Genomic DNA, 19430 nt, shown 5'->3' on the forward strand with positions numbered 1-19430 from the left:
GGATCCAGAGGAATTGAGTTGGTGAGACTGAGCAGGGGTTGGGGGGATATGGGGAGAAATGTTTTGGGGGAAGTATGCTCAGGACATCCTGGAGCAGAGAGAGATGGCAAGCCGCAAGAGGTGCCAGAGCGACTGAGCGTGGGGTGAGGTTTGTGCAGGAGGAGAAGCAGGAGGGGACTCAGAGTTGAGGGACGAGAACCAGCCTGCCTTGGGGCTGCAGGGATCTGAGGTTCAGAGAGAAGGCAACTGCCCTAGACTGACTCGCCCGTGTTGGTCCATCCAAATACATGTCCGACGTGTCCACCCGCATTTATCCATTAACTTGACAATAATCTCTGGAATCCTCGTGAATGTGTCAATGTATTCTACTAGATGCTGGAGATATGACGGGGGAAATGAATGAATGACGTCTCTTTCCTCGTGGAGCTAACATTTAAGCAGCAGCAGACGAATGCTGGGAAGTGGTCATGCCTGTACACGCACACGTCATAGAGTCTGAGGGGAATGGATTCCAGGAGGCTTGGACAGGAGTCGTTTCAGAGACTGCAGAGAAGAGTGAGCCATGTGGGGCCTAGGGGTGGGCACTCCTGGCAGAAGGAAGGGTAAATGCAAGGCCCGGGGGCAGGAGCACCCCTGGTGTGCTTGAGTCCCTAGGCCTGAGCGAGGGTAAGCAGAGAGCAGGGACACGCGCAGAGGCACCTGGGTCCCCAGGCCACGGAGCGCCAGAAGCTGCAATGAGACAGCGGTGGGGACTCTGGAGCAGTGACGGGAGGCAGGACTGTGGCCACCTGCTGCAGCCACAGTTCAAGGTGGGCCCCTTTGAGGTTCGGTGATGATCATGTGTATGCGAGCATGTGTGCGGTTAAGCAAACGTGGTCTGAATGTGTGTGTGTGTGTGTGTGTGTGTGTCTGAGTGTCTATGTATGTTTGAGCGTATGTGTGCCTGAGCGGTTGTGTGTGTCAGCATGAGTGTACGTGTGTTCATGTGTGTATAAGTATCTGCATGTGTTTTTAGGCATTTGTGTCTCTGTGCATATACGTGTGTGTGTGTGTGTGTGTGTGTGTGTGCACGCGTGCATCTCTGACAACACGCAAAGCAGGGAAGGTCCTGGAGGGAATGAGATCCTGATGGGGAGCCTCTCCTGGCAGCCTGGCTGGGGCTGTGTCCTGGCCACGGGTCACAGAACAGACCAAAGTCACTGATGAGGTCACAGAATAAAGCCAGGAGCCTAGTGACCACGGGCACCTAGCAGCCACCTGGACTGAGGCCAGCGGAGGCTTCAGCACTGGCCGAGCCAACTCTCACCCAACAGCGGGAGCTCTGTGCCCCCGGGCGCTCGGGTCATCATCATGAAGCACCACTTCACAGACCGAAGGGGAGAACAGTCACCCACGGACCAGTCCACCCTCAGCCTGGCCAGCCCGGAGTCCACGGAGGAGAGCGTACAAGCGCACCGGACAGGTCGGTCGAAAGGGAGGGTGTCGCTGGTGTGTCCTTGAGAGGACGGGGTCCTGGAGGGGGAGGGGAGGCAGCGAGTCACCCCTCCGTGTTGTCGCCACAGTCCTGCGTGGGCCATAAACATGGGCCGTGGGTTCCCTGGGGCCGCTGCTGTGAGCACACAAGGTGACTTCAGGAGGTATGAGGACAGCATCCTGAAATGTTAGTCGTATCTTTTAACTTGCTTTGAAAAAACCAGAATTGTGTCGATTCTGTGATTTCAGCAGTGATATAAAAAGTTCCTTCATAATAAATGGATGGAAGCTAATCTGTAACATCATTTTGAAGTGGCCGTGGCTGGCACCCAAGGGTCACACCATCTTGGGGCCGACTGACTGGCACCGACTCTGTCCATATTTCAGTGCTCTGTGCTTCAGTTTTCTAACTTGTCAAAAATCAGAGCAATGCAATTTCTTAAGGTTTCTTGAATACCGAAAGAGTTAAAAATATGACAAGCACTTAGCGTTTATGTGGTGATGGGATCCAATGAGGGTTTCAAGGAAAGTGTCAGATTCCCCTGGAGGAAGATGAGACATGTCCCGCAGATGCCAGGGGGAAGGTAGGGCTGACTGGTCTGGCAAAAGCACTCCCCCTGTCAGGCTTTATTGAGCTGTGATTCGCATATACAAACCACATCAATTTTGTGTACAATTTGAAAAATTTTGGCAGGTACACATTTGCTTAACCACTGTCAATACCATGATGCAGAATCTGTTCATCGCCCTCCAAAAGTTCTAGCGACCCTTTGCAGTCAGCTCCCCTGCTGCCCTTAGCTCCAGGTAACCCCTGCTCTGTTCTCTCTCACTACAGTCTTGCCTTTTCTAGAATGTCATCCAAATGGAATCAAATACTCTATGACCTTTCCCCCTAAGTTCTTTCATTTAGCGGAATGCCTTAGGGACTTACCAACGTTTGGCACGCAACAGTGGCTCACTCCTTCTTATCAGTGAAGAAGATCGTGCTGTATGGATGGGTGTCCCGCAATCTGTATTCAAGTGGTGGCCTTTTGGGGTTTAGTCAAGGGCTTAGATAGTACATTCATACACTATTTGATCTTTGTCATCACATCCATAAGGCGCAGCTACTTCTCTACATTTGACCCTTATCATCACCCCAAAAGGAAAGTATATCATCCTTAATTTATGGGGAAACAGGCACGGAGAGAAAAAGTACCTGCCTGCGGCCCCCAGAGCTTGCATGCTTTCAGAGACCTGCAGTAGGTTGTGGTGCTGATGAAAATGTCCTTCCACTTCTCAGGGCCCATGAAGAGAGAGCAGCTGTCTCCACGGCCAGGCCCAGCCATTCCCCAGGCGGAGAACACCTACTTCTCGGGCGAGGGCCGGCGGATGCTGAGCTGGAGCAGCTCGCTGTCATCCCAGTCGTCCTCTGAGTACCGGTCCTACTCCCAGTACCAGTCTTGCTGTTCCTGCACTCACGGGGACCAGGACGCTGCCCAGCAGAGCATGTGTGCCTTCTACACCCACGTGCAGACCGTGCAGGGTGTGGCCGTGGCCTGGGAGACCGACAGTGGCTTCGAGCCGGTCACCCGGCAGCCTCGCATCCATGAAGCCGAGTTCATCAAGAGGCAGAGGCGGAAAGGCTCCTCCTTTGAGATGGCTTCCAACACGGACCTGCGCTGGGAACTGGAAGCCAGCAAGAGCGCCAGCAGCTCAGAGCCAGAGGACGCGGAGCTGCTGGCGCCCCTGGAGTGCTGCCTGCAGGAGCTGCGGGACACCCCGGACTGGCTGGTCACCACCAACTACGGGCTGCGGTGCGTGGCCTGCTGCCGCGTCTTCCCCACGCTGGAGGCACTGCTGGAGCACGCCCAGTACGGCATCCAGGAGGGCTTCAGCTGCCAGATCTTTTTCGAGGAGATGCTGGAGAGAAGGAGGGCCCGGGACCAAGGGCAGGAACAAGAGCCAGAGGAGGAGCAAGAGAGCGCTTCGGACAGCAGTGAACGTCCAAGGCCCCGTGTCAGGACGCCTTCGTCACAGTCACAGTTGCAGAAGCATTGAGCCGGAGGTATGTGCCCTGCCCTGTCCTCACCTCCGGCACCTCAGTCGCTCCTTTCCCGGCCATCAGGACCAGAGCCACCAGGGCAGGGAGAGACGGATGAGGGCCGGGAAAGGAGGCGAGCGCAGTGTAGAGCTGGGAGGGCCGTGAAGACGTCGGGGAAGTCACCCTCCCAAAGGGCACAGCATTTCAACAGAATCCATTTCAAAACGTGAATCAAGTGTTTCTTACAGTGGATGCAAGACCCGAAAGCCCGCAAGCTTGTGGCCACGGGGATTTCTATTTTTGCTGTTGGGTCAAGCAGGTCATGACTCGCAGGAGAGACAACTCCAAATGAAACTTCAGCCCTATTTTTTTCATTGTTAGGAACGCATCATAGGCCCTAATTCTATATCTTATTTTATTGGAATTAAACTTGAATAGCCCAAAGTTTAAGGCAATGGCTAATGGAGTGAATCATGTTATTGGGTTGGACCCACAGGACATTGCCATTTCTGCAGGTTACTCACTGGCACAGACATCTTGAGAATGGCAGGTTCCCAGAGGTAGAGATGGGGCTGGATAAGTCCTGCTGAGCCTAAGCTCAGCTATGCCAACTGTTTTAAAATATTGCTGCAAAATTTGCCTTTGCCCTTTCATGTGTTCTTTCAAGAAAATACTCGGTGGCCCGCTGTGTGTCTGGCATGCTGGTGGGCACGCACTCCAACTCACAGTGAGAGGCAGCCAGGACAGGCAGTTGCAAAGGGAAGGGGAAGGCTCCCATGGAAGGCTCCCGTGGAAGGCTCCCAAGCTCATGCTGGTTGATAAGGAAAAAGAAAACTTTCCAAAGAGATTGATGCTCACAAAGATTTGGAGGGCAGGTAGAATTAGTGAGACCAGGAGTTATCTTCAGATCAACAAAACTAAGAAAGATGGTTTCTAGGAGTGGGTGAGCCTTGTTAATAGGGAGAGCAAGTGGTATTGAGCTGAGGCTAAAGCATTTCCTATCATTTGTACATGGAGATTGCTGACGGCTATAGGAGAGCAGTGTTGGGGACTGAGGGGGGCAGAAGCCAGACGGGCGCACACACACACACACACAGACACAGACACACAGACACAGACACAGACACACACACACACACACACAGCACTGGACACAAACATCAGACAGCCCTGCTAGTGAGTTTGTCTAAGAAGGAAAGGGATGATAGTTTAGCTGGATGAAAGGAATCTGCAAAAAGGCAAAGATGGGGAGAGAGAGAGTTTATACGCTAGTGGGAATGATGCAGAGGAGGGGGGGGGCTGAGAATGCCAGAAAGATGAGAAAAGAGGGGTCACGTAAGTGAGAGGAGACTGGATCCGACCAGATACACAGACCAGCCCCTGAGGACAGTCCCTTCATGTCCCCTGGCATAGGCACCTGGGCAGTCAGGTCAGGTAAGGCTTGGCAGCCAGAATGATAGAGCTTAACTTTTTTTTCTCTGGAAACTGCAAGGAGCTCTTGAGGAATTTTAAGCAAATCAGGTTGGCCCCTGTGAAAGATCTTTGAGCAGGGTCAAGAATGGATGAGATAACATCCCTGGCAACAAGAGGTGCAGCTGAAGAGCTGGAGGCTCTCGTGTGAGTTCACGAGACTTAGGAGACGGGACTCATGGGTTTGGGGAAGTGTCTGATGAGGGCGGTAAGAGGGAGTTGTCCAGAATGACTTCCAAGTTCTGTGCTTTTTCGCCTGAGTGGTTGGTGAGTGTAGCTTCTATTTTGGAACAAAGGACAAGGTTTGCTGGGATGCCCATGAGCCCACTTTTGAATGAGCTCAGTCTGTGATAGAAACCTTTGGAAGGGAGCTAGCTGGAAGAATCCGGGGCTTGGAAGAATGTTGAATGAGATGGAGGTGGACGTGCGGTCGTCCATGCACGTGTGGTTGCTATGGTGCTTTGCGTGGCCTAGTGTTGGACGCCTTGTCTACAGGTCCCAGCGCAGCGGGAGCCGTGGGGTCATTCTGGAACAGATGTCCACCAGGGGATGAGAGCTCAGCCCCACTTTCAAGAGGCGGCAGGGGTTCAGACTTTCTCAATCCACTTTGAAAGAGGTTGCAGAATCCCCAGGAAGAAGAAAGGGACAGGACAGTGGTCCAAACTTTGTCAAGCTCTTATCAGAAGAACTGTGTGGTGTTCGAGGGAGTCTAGTGGGCAGGGGGACGTCCCTGGTGGCTCAGCTGTAAAGAATCCACAGCAGTGCAGGAGACCCAGGTTCGATCCCTGGACCGGGAAGACGCCCTGGAGGAGGGCATGGCAACCCACGCCAGTACTCTTGCCTAGAAGACCCCATGGACAGAGGAGCATGGAGGGCTGTAGTCCATAGGGTCGCACAGAGCCGGACACGACTGAGTAACTAAGCAGCAGCAGTGAGCAGGTAGAATCCAAGGACAGTCTGGGAGGAAGAAGCTGAGCCAGAGCAAGCACTGGCAAGGAGGAGGACTTTCCTATTTAGAGGTTAGTTGCAAAGGAACCAAAACGAGGCATAGCATGTAAGCTCTGGAATCTCAGCCTTTAAAAGAAAGTGTATTTTTGTGTGCTGCTGCTGCTGCTGCTGCTGAGTCGCTTCAGTCGTGTCCGACTCTGTGCGACCCCATAGGCGGCAGCCCACCAGGCTCCGCTGTCCCTGGGATTCTCCAGGCAAGAACACTGGAGTGGGTTAAACACAGATTATTCTAAGAGCCAAGCATTGTTCTAAACACATTACGAATATTAAGTCATGTAGTGCTCTCCGCAATCCAGTGAGGTGTAGGTCCTATGATTAGTCCTGTCCTATAGGTGAGTAAGCTGAGACCTTGCCAAGGTCATAGGGCTGGTGCACAGCAGAATCAGTTTTCAAACTCAGGCAGCCTTTCTCCAGAGCCTGCACTCTAACCATCACACGGAGAAGGCAAATTGTAACATAAAGACAGATGCAAGGTATTTATAAAAGCAAACATGTCAACTCCACAGGCTGTATTTTCTTTGGATTCAATAGTAGCAGCTGGAGATCAGGGCAAAAATAATGGGTGTTCAGGACCAACGAAAGATGACAAGAACCTTGGGGAAGCAAACTTCTAATGTAGCGGATAATTTTAGCTGACATGGATGAAGGAAGGATGGGGCAAATTTTTTCTTAAGATAATGACTTATTTTTAAAGCGTACCTTAAACTCAGGTAAGTATTCATTTGTGGTTTAAACTTATCATTTTGTAGAGACCTGGGACCTCCATCAAATAAGACGAGGATCAGGGTGAGTAAGGGGAACCTTTCCAGAGGATTGTGGGATCTCAGACGCCCTACATCTTGAACCACTTTACACCCTTTATTTTCCCAGACTATAAAAAGAAATGGAACTTGTTTTATGAAATGTACAGAAACGTGATAACAAAGCCTGACAAAAACGGTGCTGAAAGAGTGAAAAATATATTGATCTCACTTAGAAACACAAAATGATATCAAATCAAATTTACAGCGTGAAAAGAACAGTTCACCAAGACGTGAGTCTGGGTCATCTCATGACTGTAAAGACAAAATTAAATCTAACAATACTTCATATGGAGAGAAGGATCTTATGATAGTCTCAGTGGATATTAAAAAGAGAAATATTTAAAAACCCATACATTTATTGTCAATTGTTTTTCACCTATGGTGCCTAGATAATTCAACCGGGGAAAGAATAACCTTTTCAGCCGAAGCAACTGAATATGCAAAAGAGTGGAGCTGGTATGGTCCCTCACACCATATATAAAAGTTAAAATAAAAGAGATCTAAATGTAAGAGTTAAAACTATAAAATTCGTAGAGGAAAACAGAGGTGTAGGTCTTCATGATCTTGGATTAAGCAGTGGTTTCTCTTAGATGTGACACCAAAAGCACAAGCAAATGAAAATATATAAACTGGACTTCATGAAAGGTAGAGACTTTTGTGTTCATAAAATATTATTAAGAAAGTGAAGAACAATCCAAACAATGGGAGAAGTAATTGCGCGTCACACATCTGATAAAGATCTAGTATTATACAAAATATATAAAGATTCTTATAACTCAATAAAAACCAAGCAACTGAATTAAAAAATGGGAAAAATTTGAAAAGCATTTCTTCAAAGGAGGTATACAAATGACTAATAAACATATGAAAATATACTCAAATCATTAGTCTTTAGAGAAACGCAAAACTACAGTGACATGCCTATAATAAAAATAAAAGATAAAGATATAATAAGAAGCATTGGTGAGGATGTGGAGAAATTGGAACCTCATACATTGCTGGTAGGAATGTAAAATGATGCAGCCACTTCAGAAAATATTCTGGCAGTTCCTCAAAAAGCTAAAAATAAAGTTAGCATATGGCCCAGAATTCTGATAATTGAAAACAAATGTCTGTGCAAAAACTTGTACGTGAATATTCATAGCAACATTATTTCTAATACAAAAAAGTGAAAATAGCGATCTAGTGATGAATGGGTAAACACAATTATTCAACCATAAAAAGAATTCAGTACCAATCTATTCTGCAACAGGGATGAGCCTTGAAGATACTATTCTAAGTGAAAGAAGCTAGACACAAAGGGCTACAAATACATCGTTCTATTTATGTGAAATTTCCAAACAGGCAAATTTATAGTGATGGAAAGCAGATTGATGATTGCTTGGGATTCAAGGGAAGAAGAGGAATGGGAAGTGATTGCTAATCAATTTGGGGTTTCTTCTTGGGGTGATGAAAGCATTCTTGGCAGTGGTGATTACACAACTTTGTGACTATCCTATAAACCACTGAATTTTATGCTTTAAAAACCTGAATTTTATAGTATGCAAATTATATAGCAATTAAAAATATCATATACAACAATAATTCGTATATTATGTTTTGAACTGAGGGTAGAAAATTTCTTCAGATGATTGCTGTGGTTTTTCAGTTGCTAAGTATACCCATCTGAATGCAGAGATCCAAAGAAAAGCAAGAAGAGATACGAAAGCCTTCCTCAGTGGTCAGTGAAAAGAGATAGAGGAAAATAATAGAATGGGAAAGACTCGAGATCTCTTCAAGAAAATTAGAGATACCAAGGGCACATTTCATGCAAAGATGGGCTCAATAAAGGACAGAAATGGTCTGGACCTAACAGAAGCAGAAGATATTACAAAGAGGTGGCAAGAATACACAGAAGAACTGTACCAAAAAGATCTTCAGGACCCAGATAATCACGATGGTGTGATCACTCACCTAGAGCCAGACATCCTGGAATGTGAAGTCAAGTGGACCTTAGAAAGCATCACTATGAACAAAGCTACTGGAGGTGATGGAATTCCAGTTGAGCTGTTTCAAATCCTGAAAGATGATGCTGTGAAAGTGCTGCACTCAATATGCCTGCAAATTTGGAAAAAACAGCAGTGTCTAGAGGACTGGAAAAGGTCAGTTTTCATTCCAGTCCCAAAGAAAGGCAATGCCAAAGAAAGTTCACACTACCGCACAATTGCACTCATCTCACACGCTAATAAAGTAATGCTCAAAATTCTCCAAGCCAGGCTTCAATAGTACATGAACTGTGAACTTCCACATGTTCAAACTGGGTTTAAAAAAGGCAGAGGAACCAGAGATCAGATTGTCAACATCCACTGGATCATGAAATCAGTTAGAATATGTAATTTATCACAATTTTTATTCAACATTGTTCTGAAAGCTACAACCAATTCAATAAAACATGAAACAGAAATGTTATATATAGTGGACAGAAAATTCTGTTCTTCTTTTAGGAAAAGGATATATTTACCTTGGAAGCTCAAATAAATAGAATAAAAGAGGTAACTGAAAGACTGAGACAAAATGGATATCAAAAGTTTCATATGTATTAAATGTGACTAAGAAATAACATGGAAAATTGTCCATTTACTAGATAAATAGAAATTCATGGAAATACTACAGGTGCAATGAAATATCAGTGATTATTTCCAGTTGATAATTGTCAGTAAATTTCAGTTTTCCTGGAACATGCATTATTCTCTGTTTTCTGTTTGAGGAAGTATGGATTTTATAATGAAAAGGCAATAAAACATTTAATCAAACATAACCTGAGGTTAGAAGTGACACAAGGGACCTTCAGCTTCCACATTTGTGGTCTACAGACCACACTTTGAAAAGCCCAGCTCTTGACATCTTAAACTTTGGCTCTTCTGAATTAAATCAGCTTTGATTTTAAGAGCACATTATAATGAATGAGAACGCAGCCAACTCAAGAGTTAAATTGCAAAGCTCTTTTTGTGGTGTGTCCTCAATTCTGATAAAGGTTGAGAGCTGTGAGTTAGAGGGAGATCCTGGGAGAAAACCGGCGGGAGGTCAACGGAGAGAGGGTGACAGACAGCAACACTGGGAAGAGAGCAAGATGATGGAGGGGCTCTGCAGGCAAAGAAGGGGCAGGCATTGCTGCTGTTGCTGCTGCTGCTGCTGAGTTGCATCAGTCGTGCCCAGCTCTGTGCGACCCCATAGACGGCCGCCCACCGGGCTCCCCCGTCCCTGGGACTCTCCAGGCAAGAACACTGGAGTGGGCTGCCATTGCCTTCTCCAGTGCATGAAAATGAAAAGTGAAAGGGAAGTCGCTCAGTCGTGTTCGACTCTTAGCGACCCAAGGCCTGCAGCCCACCAGGCTCCTCCATCCATGGGATTTTCCAGGGAAGAGAATTGGAGTGGGGTGCCATAGGCAGTGCAGCAGGATGAAGGAAAAATGAAGTTGGAGAAGGGAGAGAGAAGGGGGAAGAGAGAAATGGCAGGCGCTATGGAGGATGCATTGACGGGGGAACGTGACATCACCAATGTGGTCCAGGTATGAGGCTGGTGGGAGAGGATGAGGGTCCATCACAGATGGTGGAATCCTGACTGCCCTTTCCATGGGAGTCTCTGAGGTGTTCAGTTATGGATGCTGTCATGGGTTGAATTGTGTCCTTTGCTCCCAAATTTCAAGGTCAAAGTCCTAACCTCTAGAACCTCAGAATGCGATCTTATTTGGAGATAAGATCTTTAAAGAAGTAGGTAAAATGAGGTCATTATTAGCACGGGACCTACTCCATTGTGATTGAGGAGGTTAGGGCGCACATACACAGAAGAAAGGCCATGTGAAGACACGGAGAGGACAGCCATTGGCAAGCCAAGGAGGCAGGCTTCAGCAGACAGCCCTGCAGAGGCCTTGATCTTGAACTTGTCCTCCAAAGCTGGGCACGAAACATGTCTGCTGGCCAAGTCCCCAGTCTGAGTGTCTTGTCAAGGCGGCCCTAACAATCAACTACAGATGCTGAAGAACAAGGGCCAGAGCCCAGCAGGCAGGTCCGTGTGTCTGGTGGCGAGCCTTCTGCGTCCCAGGTCCTCAGGAAAGTGACCACACAGTGAGCGCTCAGTCAGTGCTTGCTGAGTGATATACCCGGAATGGCACGAAGGCATCTGAAACCAAGAGGTTGACTTTTGGCAAATACAGAGTGGCGTACCGGTCCTGAGCATGCAGAGTGCTTTGGGCTGGGGCTGGAGGGATTCTGCATGTGAGCATGTGGCGGCCTGGAGGTTGGGTAAGAGAATATGGTATGTTCCCTTCCTTTCTACTCTAAGCCTCTACTGCTCCCCCTTTCAGGGAGACAGACTGGAAGGGCCCACCTGGAAATGAGCTGGGTCAGGGCTGACGAGCACCAGGGCCCGCTGAGCTGTAGGGAAGATGGAGCAAGCAGTTCATGAAAATGCCATGGTGACAAGATCATGTGTGTACACACGTGTGTGTGTGGGGGGGTGTGGATGAGTGTGTGTGGGGGGGTGTGGATGAGTGTGACTGGCTGTGTACATATGTGTGTGCTGGGCTGTGCTGTGCCTGGCTGAGGTGGAGCACAAGGACCTAGAAAGAAGGTCCATGAATGATGCTCTGATGGGCTTGTTGGGGCTTACTGATGCTTTGTTGCTGGACTTCCCGCAGCACACCCAGGAACTGCAGGGCCAGTTACCATCATCTTAGGAAGAGAGAGAATTACTGACAGCACTATTTTTGCAAACTTGAATACTGTTCTTTCAAACGCCAGGAACTTTCTTACCGGGCCCACATTGACTTATTTTTTGCTGCTTACGCAATGACTTAAATAACAAATGTTCTAGCTTACAGTTCCTTGATGACTCTAAAATAAAAACAAATTTATACATTAAATACAAAGCAATCACATCAGCAATAAAACTCAGATTGGCAACATTAGTTTTTGTCACTGTTGGGCTTGGTGCTGCAAAACCAAGTTGCCTCCTACCTGAGTACGGGATTGAATGCAAGGCAGAGTCTTCTGGGGCTGATGGGTCCTGACCGCAGCATGGTAAGATGACACGATCTCCCAGTGTGGACAGTATGTAAAGCTGTATCATCTAAGGTCATCCCGGTCGCCAATCTACATGCGAACAAGGGCACAGAAATCAAGTGCCACAAAACGTTTATAAAGTGTGTAAGCTGAAAATCCATGTGCTTTAAATTTTTGCCCTAAAGTTGTAAGAATTCTATTAGGGAGCATGGGGAGCCCTGGAACCCTCATTGAGAAATGAAACCAAGCAGCACTCGTGCGGAACACCCTGCCTTTATTCCACAGACACTCACCCACTGCTTCCTCCACAGCCAGGGCCTGGGCTCAAGCAGGAAGGTCACAGAGATGATGACGGCCAGCGTCTGGTCTTGGGGATCAGAGAGTCCAACCGGCACATTTAGGGAGCTGTGTGTGGAGGTTTGTATAGGAACACGTGGGAGCTCTGAAGAGGGGCGCTAGCTCCGTCTTCGGGGCTTGGAAGGCTTCCTGGAAGAGGTAGTACCTCCTCAAGCAGAGTCTTAAGAGGATTAGAAACCCAGCACCTCCCTGACGAGGCAATTAGTCCAGATATCCCAAACTGAGATAGGACTGGGACTCTGAACTTCTAGAACAAAGGCTATCGTTATAAAGAGGGAAAAGGTTTGTTTTGTCCTCTAGAGAGCTCGCTCCTTTGCCCCCACAATCTTCTCTTCAGGCAATTAATGGTTCAGCAATTTCATCATCGGAGAGCCATTCACTGACTTAAGACTTATCCTTCTCTATTTTGATAATAATATCCTCGGAAAGCTCACATACTAATTTAAGCCTTTTACATGAATTAATTCATTAGTTAGCTATAGAGGAAGTCCCTGAGGGAATGGAAATGGAGTTAGGGAGTGACCACGGAGAAGAGTTAGGACCAGATCTCATAACTCCTCTGTGGAGGGGTGGGTGGGTACTAGGGGGAAGGAAACATACCCTGAAGATGTCTGATCTCTCATCCATCCGTGTGTGGAGGGGGGTACGTGTGTGTGCCCGTAGGGGAGTGAGTGGGATGTTTTCTCACTCAAAAGGAGGTTACTCTGGATGCTGCACAAAGCACTAGCTTCCTGCATCTTGTCCTCATCTAGCCAGGAAGGCTGGGAGGAGCAACCTGGCCTGGCTGTGGTGGAGGCTGAGCTATCAGCCAGGCTTCCCTTTTGAGCAGCCCTGGCTCTGTTTGGGCCAGTGTTTGGGAGGCAGCTGAGCAGCCCTGTCTCTGATTTTCCTGGCCCAGGGGAGCTGAGAGCTGGACTCAGCACTCCTCCGCAGAAGCAGAGAGAAAAGCCAGACTGGCGGTGAGAGCCTCGGCTTGGAGATGCCTCGTCCGAGAGCAGCATGCTGGCCGTAGCTGACGGAAGACCGTCAACAGACAGTTTGTCCTTGCGCACGACTCTGAATCTCGTGCGCACGACTCTGAATCTCGTGCGCACGACTCTGAATCTTGTGCGCACACTTCCTACAAACTCCAGAAGCCTTCGCTTGCCTGAGTCAGTGACCTGCCGTCGCTCTCTCCCGTGTCTAACGTGGGCATGGTTGGCATTTTGTGTGCACTGTTAGTTCCCCTGCAGGACTGCCCGCTGCAGTCTAGGGCATTCATGTCATGGTCTCTGAATGTTAGTTGTGGATCCACCCCTCAAATCATCGTGACCAAACTGTCCCACACATTTCGAAACCCCTAGGGGGTCCATGCTGCCCATTGAGGGCTGTTTCTCCAAGGACAGGCTCTGCCAGCCTTGAGCACTGATCCTTCCTTGTTTAATTAAACACAGAGTGATAAGTAGCCACAGCAGACAGTGAAGCTGGAGCAGGGAGACCAGGATGGGTTCATCAGAGCGGGGCTGATGGAGCTCTGAAGCGGGTGGGTGCGGTGCGAAAGCTGCTCCGAGCTCTGGATTGCTGTGGTCCAAGAAAGGCTGCTCTTTAGAACAAATGTATGGACACCAAGTGGGGGAAAGTGGAGCGAGATGAACTGGCAGATTAGGAATGACATCTATACGGCGTTTCCTCCTCCAGGGGATCTTCCCAAAGCAAGGACTGAGCCCAGGCCTCCTGCCTCGGCAGGCAGAGTGTCTCATCCTCTGAGCCGCCAGGGAAGCCCATATGTACAGGTTTCCCTGGTGGCTCAGATGGTAAAGGGTCTGCCTACAATGCAGGAGACCAGGGTTCGATCCCTGGGTCAGGAAGATTCCCTGGAGGAGACGGCACCCCGCTCCAGTACTCTTGCCTGGAAAATCCCATGGACAGAGGAGCCTGGCAGGCTCCAGTCCATGGGGTTGCAAAGAGTCAGACATGACTGAGCGACTTCACACACACACACGTATAAAAAAGAAGATTAATGAAAGCCTACTCTTTAGCTCAGGGAATTCCACTCAGCGCTCTGGTGACAAAGAGGGGGTATGTGGATACACATTGCTGCTTCACTTTGCTGGGCAGCAGAGACGAACACAGCCTTGTAAAGCAATTGAACACCGATGAAAAAGGCTGCTACTCACGGACATCTCAATGTGTGAGAGGAAAGAAGGATCTTCCGCCAGACTCTCCGTTTTTCAATCCCAGGTTAGGGTGAGCGATCTTCTTGATTCTTTTGTTACTTCTGCTTCGGGATTAGCCATCCCTCTCCTTGTTAGCCGACCTTGGTGACCGAGTCTTCAGTCTCCTGGCTCCCTACCCCCACCTCTATTTCTCAGCTCCCTTTATCTGCTCCCTCTTTGTCTGCCTTCTTCTTCCTTCCTCCTCCCTTCTTCCCTACTGTTATGGGCTGAATTTAATCTCTCCCAGAATTCACATGCTGAAGTCCTCAACCATAGTATCACAGAAAGTGACTGTATTTGGAAATGGGCCCTTTAAGGAAGTAGTTAAATTAAAATAAGGTCATTAGGCTGGGCCCTAATCCCATATAACGGGTGCCCTTATAAGAGGAGAAGATTAGGACCCAGACGCACAGAGAAGAAAGAGCAGGTGAAGGCATGAGGGGAAAATGCCCACACACAAGCCGAAGAGAGAAGCTCCAGTGGAAACCAAACGTGCTGAGACCTTGATCTCAGGTTTTTAGCTTCCAGAACGGTTAGAACAATTTATTTCTGTGCTTTAGGTCCCTCAGTTTGTGGCACTTTGTTATGGGAGCCCGAGAAACAGCTTCCTTTCTCCATTTCCTAGAGTAGCCGCACAGCCCCGAGATGTTTACTGATGGCCCACCATGTGCTGGGCAAGAATGCGCTTTCTAGGGCTCAGCACTCAGCCCTTCCCCTGTCTCAGATCCCAGACAATGACCCTGGTTTCCAAGGCATCTGCTATTGGCTTGAGGATGAGTCAATCGTCTTTCCTTTTTCTGTACCCTCACTGTGAGCCACAGCCTCTAAAACTCAACACTTTCCTTGGATTACTGTCAGTAACATTGGAGATATTAGACTCAGTGAAGTCCCTGCTTCCAAACCTAGTGGTGCCCTCTCTGTGATGCCTGGAGGACCCTTGTGACATCTCCCCTCCTTCACTGACGTCACCCACCGTCGTTGGGATGAAGTACCAACTCCTGGATCTGGCATTCGGGAGCCTCTAGGGCTTTGTTCCTGCCTGTACGTCTGCCCACATCTCACTCCCCAGATGCAACTGGTCTATTAAGCTCTCAGGAGCAAGACTTGAAATGTCTGTGTCTTTTAATTTGTTATTATTGCCTTTAATATCTTTGGCCGGTAACATGTGGGATCTTAGTTCCTTGACCACAGATTGAACCCTTGTCCCTGGAGCAAAAGTGCTGATGCCCCTCCTCTGGCCTCCGGTCACTGTACTTCGGCAATCTGCTCCCTCCTCGGGAACAGTCCCTTACCCTCTGCTGGTGGGCCTCTCCCAGGACACTAGAAGGTTCAGCTCAAGGGCTGCTTCCACTGTCAAGGTTTCCAGCAAGACGAGGAAGAGGAAGCAGGCATGGCCTCTGCTGTGATCAGTGATACAGATGACCTGCCCTCATTCCAATCTCTTCTATCTGGAGCCTTCTAGAATCTGCTGCTGCTGCTGCTGCTGAGTCGCTTCAGTCGTGTCCGACTCTGTGCGACCCCATAGACGGCAGCCCACCAGGCTCCTCTGTTCCTGGGATTCTCCTGGCAAGAACTCTGGAGTGGGGTGCCATTTCCTTCTCCAGTTCTAGAACCTAGGGGCCATTTTTCTTATTTTTCCTTCCTGCATCCAGCCAGCCTGCAGAGCCTGACAACAAGCTAACAATCACTGCGAAGGTCAAGGAATGACCTGAATTTGTATCTTACAGCTTGGTTTGCAGGAGCTCTTTCTAGCTGGCTGTACTGTCAGCCTTATAGCCTCACACCTCCTCACCTTTAGGGAAAGACCAGTGCATTCCCCACCCCCTCCCTGCTTGTGCAGGGGAAAGATGCTGCAATTTTTGTCCAAATTCCAGCATTGCTGGCTCGTGATTTCTTCCTCTGATTGGATAGATGCGTCCTCTGTAACCACGATCTCTTCTTTCCTATCCTCTCTCTCATCAGTCACAGCTGAAACCTCTTTTGTCCAAAGTTTACTCTTTGTTCACTCCCTATTGGTGATCATTCAAGCATGCAACTAAGTACTTTTGGCTCCAAAATGCCTGTGAACAGCAAGAAGGAGGAGATCTTAAAAATCACTTGTATAAATCCAGACTGAAAAAGCAACACAGAAATCCGCTGAGCACCTTAGATGGGGGTGTTTACATTTCCTTGGTGCTTTTAGCTTAAGAATATACTTGCTATACACAAAGTCAAGCTGATTATAAAGCCATGCCATCCTCTTTCATCTCACACCCGGCTTTAGCAGACAACTGCATAACAGAAGAGGAAAAGGAGACCTCCACTTCATAGCCTGCCACGTAATTTATTTTAAGGGCACTTGGATTTCTAAGATTCTTTCAGTAGTGACTGATACAGATTCAGGGTTAGTTGAGTAGGGCCTCAGCATAGCTTAGTGTTCACAGGGATCTGGACCAACTTCAGAACAGTCTGAACACTCATCCAGAAACCCCAGACAGGGGGATTTTTAGAAGAGATAACTTTTAAAAATAATTGGATTGTATTATTCTTCTAATTCAGAACACAGTCAGACCTGATGGAGCCAAGAGTTGGACAAATAAGTTGGTGGAGAATTTTTAAACTGTCTTAAGGTTGTGAGTGAGTTAGCAGGCAGCAAGGTGAAGGGAATTATCGGGAAGGCCTTTGCTATTGTATCCAGAATAACTGAAATCCTGAATCTCATCTGGGTCATTGATGGTGTCTGCCCTGGAGACTGGGTGTCTTTCCCTGTTCCTATGTCATGCAGCAAAGGTCGAGATATTCTGGTAGATTATTTCAGAAGCTGAAAAGGACTGAGAGAGAGCTGCAAAGAAAATACTGAAAAGAGAATACTGTTAGGTGTCACAGAACTATAAGAAAAGCACTTTTCAGCCCCTAAATCTCCAGCACAACATCAATTTTGGCAAAGAGAAGGCGAGGCAAAGGGTGGGCCCTTAAGTCTGATTTTGGATTGAATATCTGCTCACTTCTGCAGGGAAAGATATTTAGAAATGATACTAAAGCGATAATTGGCTCCCCTGAGTGTGCCCCACCTGTGTAAAGGGCTCTTTCTACTTTCCACCCACGGGGAGTAAACCGCAAGCACAAAGGTTGAGGTCGGAGGTCACAGAGGACACCACACAGTCCTGCCGCTTGCTTGGCTTCCTGCCCACGGGCAGTCATGCTGCCTTGCCATTTTACATACGACACCATCTTCTGGACAACGAGGTTCAGCGAGGTTATGTTGTCCAAGGACCCACAAGTGGTACCCAGGGTGGGATGCTGGTCAGCTTTCAGAATCAGCATTCCTCCTCTGGCATCCTTTCCCCTGTCTCACCAAGCACTGTCTTCCATAGTCAGAATCCAAGTTCTCCATCCAGACACTCTGTGGCCCAAGAGCCCTGGATAGGAGACCTCTTTGAGCTCAAGCTTACTAACCTGTAAAATGGACCCTGGGACGTCACGGGGGTGGGGTGTGAGGTTTAGTTGCTCATACATGCAAAGTGGTTTCCCAGCTCTGGTCTGGAAGTCTCCCAGAAATGTCTGTATTCCTGGGTGGTAGGATCCCGTTTGACACCAGTTCTTGCCCTCACGTCTTGTTCTTGGCATCAGACCCAGCAACCTTGCAGCCAGTTCCCCACGGACTCCTCGGTTCTGCCACCCTCTGGTGAGAAGAGGCAGGGCTGCTCCCTGCGGTCAGGCTGCCTGGACGGTCAGCCCCGTCCCTGCAGAGCCCTGCTGCTTGTGAGCGTCCTCAGCTAGAAGAGTCCTGTGGACGCTTGGCCCTAGGACTCCAGGAATACCTGGCGTTTGGAGACATCACGAGTGCTGGGCACCCGCTGGCCTGGGCTGCAGGGTGGACTTGTCCTCTGGGACATGACCCGGGGCTAAAAGCAGCCAGCGGGCAGTACCACCTCTGTCCCATGCCCTCCCCACCCTCATTCACTGGTCTTAGAGGGAAGGAGACAGGGGCCATGTTCTCTTCTTCCTTCAGGGGCCCCACTCCAAGTTAGGGTCCACCTTTCCTGGAACCCCACAAAGCCCTCCTTTGACAGACACATGCAAAGCATATCTAACACACATTTTCTTTGCCCCAGAAGTGCTGGACTAACACATTAGTCAGGCTCTGGCCCCAAATTTAGAAGCATGGGGCAGAGATCAGGCACTGACTCAGGGTGAGACGGGCTGAATGGTCTTCTCACCACACCCTGGCTGTGTGGCCAGGAACAGCCCTTTCATCTCCCTGCCTCTGCTTCCTTACCTGCAGCGGTAATAGTAAAGACAGGTGACATTCACCGGCCGGGACCGGAAACAATGCCCTGCTGGAACTGTCTCACTTGATCTTCTTAAGCACCCAGTGAGGGACATACCCACTTCCCCACCTTGCAGATGGAGGAAACTGAGGCGCATGGAGGCTGAGGAGCTGCCCCAGGGTCTCACAGTGGCAGGGTTTAGTGGCATGCTCCAGAGTGTCTAGGCAATGTCTGTGGCTAGGGCACCCTAAGCAGTTATCACAGTTTGTAGCGTCTGCACACTCTGAACTTAACGTGTGTGACTCTCCGTTTTCCAAGCACCCCCATGCACGACATCCCCCAACCCCACTCGAATTCAGCTACTCCTTGGCTCCCAAAGGTCTCTGTGTAGAGACAGCAGGAGGCTTGCTGGGCAGCAGGTTAGCCTTAGGTCCAGGAAATCCCCGCATTTGGTAGTTGCCACCCCCACCCCCCCCAGCTTTCACCCAAGGTTCCAGACACCGTCCGCGTAGCAGTAACTGGCCTGTGATGCAAACTGACCTCCAATATCATTGCAGCTACGTATGCCCTGTGTCCGACCCATTGCCTCCCAGAACCTCAGTGTTCACATCTGTGAAATGGGAGTGGTGAAATGAACCGCCTGCAGGTTTTGGTAGAGGATCGCCGGCGGGGCCTCGCCCTCGCCCGCAGCCCAGAAGCCCTGGCCGGGCGTGGGGCAGGCGGCCGGAGGGGCGGGGGCCGGAGCGGGGCGGGGGGCGGGCGCGGGGCGGGCTGCGCGGCGGCGGGGTCGGGGGAGGAGAGGGGGGCGGGTG

General features: G+C 49.2%; 1 protein-coding gene across 1 annotated transcript; it reads left to right on the plus strand.

Moving 5' to 3' along the window:
* On the plus strand, nucleotides 1351–3513 carry FAM170B (family with sequence similarity 170 member B). Its single transcript, XM_005699381.2, has 2 exons — nucleotides 1351–1462; nucleotides 2756–3513. The coding sequence occupies exons 1-2, from the start codon at nucleotides 1351–1353 to the stop codon at nucleotides 3511–3513; spliced, it is 870 nt and encodes a 289-aa protein (XP_005699438.2).

This window comes from Capra hircus, chromosome 28 (assembly GCF_001704415.2).
Source record: "Capra hircus breed San Clemente chromosome 28, ASM170441v1, whole genome shotgun sequence".
NCBI classification, from domain to species: domain Eukaryota; kingdom Metazoa; phylum Chordata; class Mammalia; order Artiodactyla; family Bovidae; genus Capra; species Capra hircus.

Coding starts and splice junctions, on each gene's coding strand:
- FAM170B (XM_005699381.2), top strand. CDS start 1,351: ATGAAGCACCACTTCACAGACCGAAGGGGAGAACAGTCACCCACGGAC. Junction 1,463..2,755: donor CGTACAAGCGCACCGGACAG/GTCGGTCGAAAG, acceptor TCCACTTCTCAG/GGCCCATGAAGAGAGAGCAG.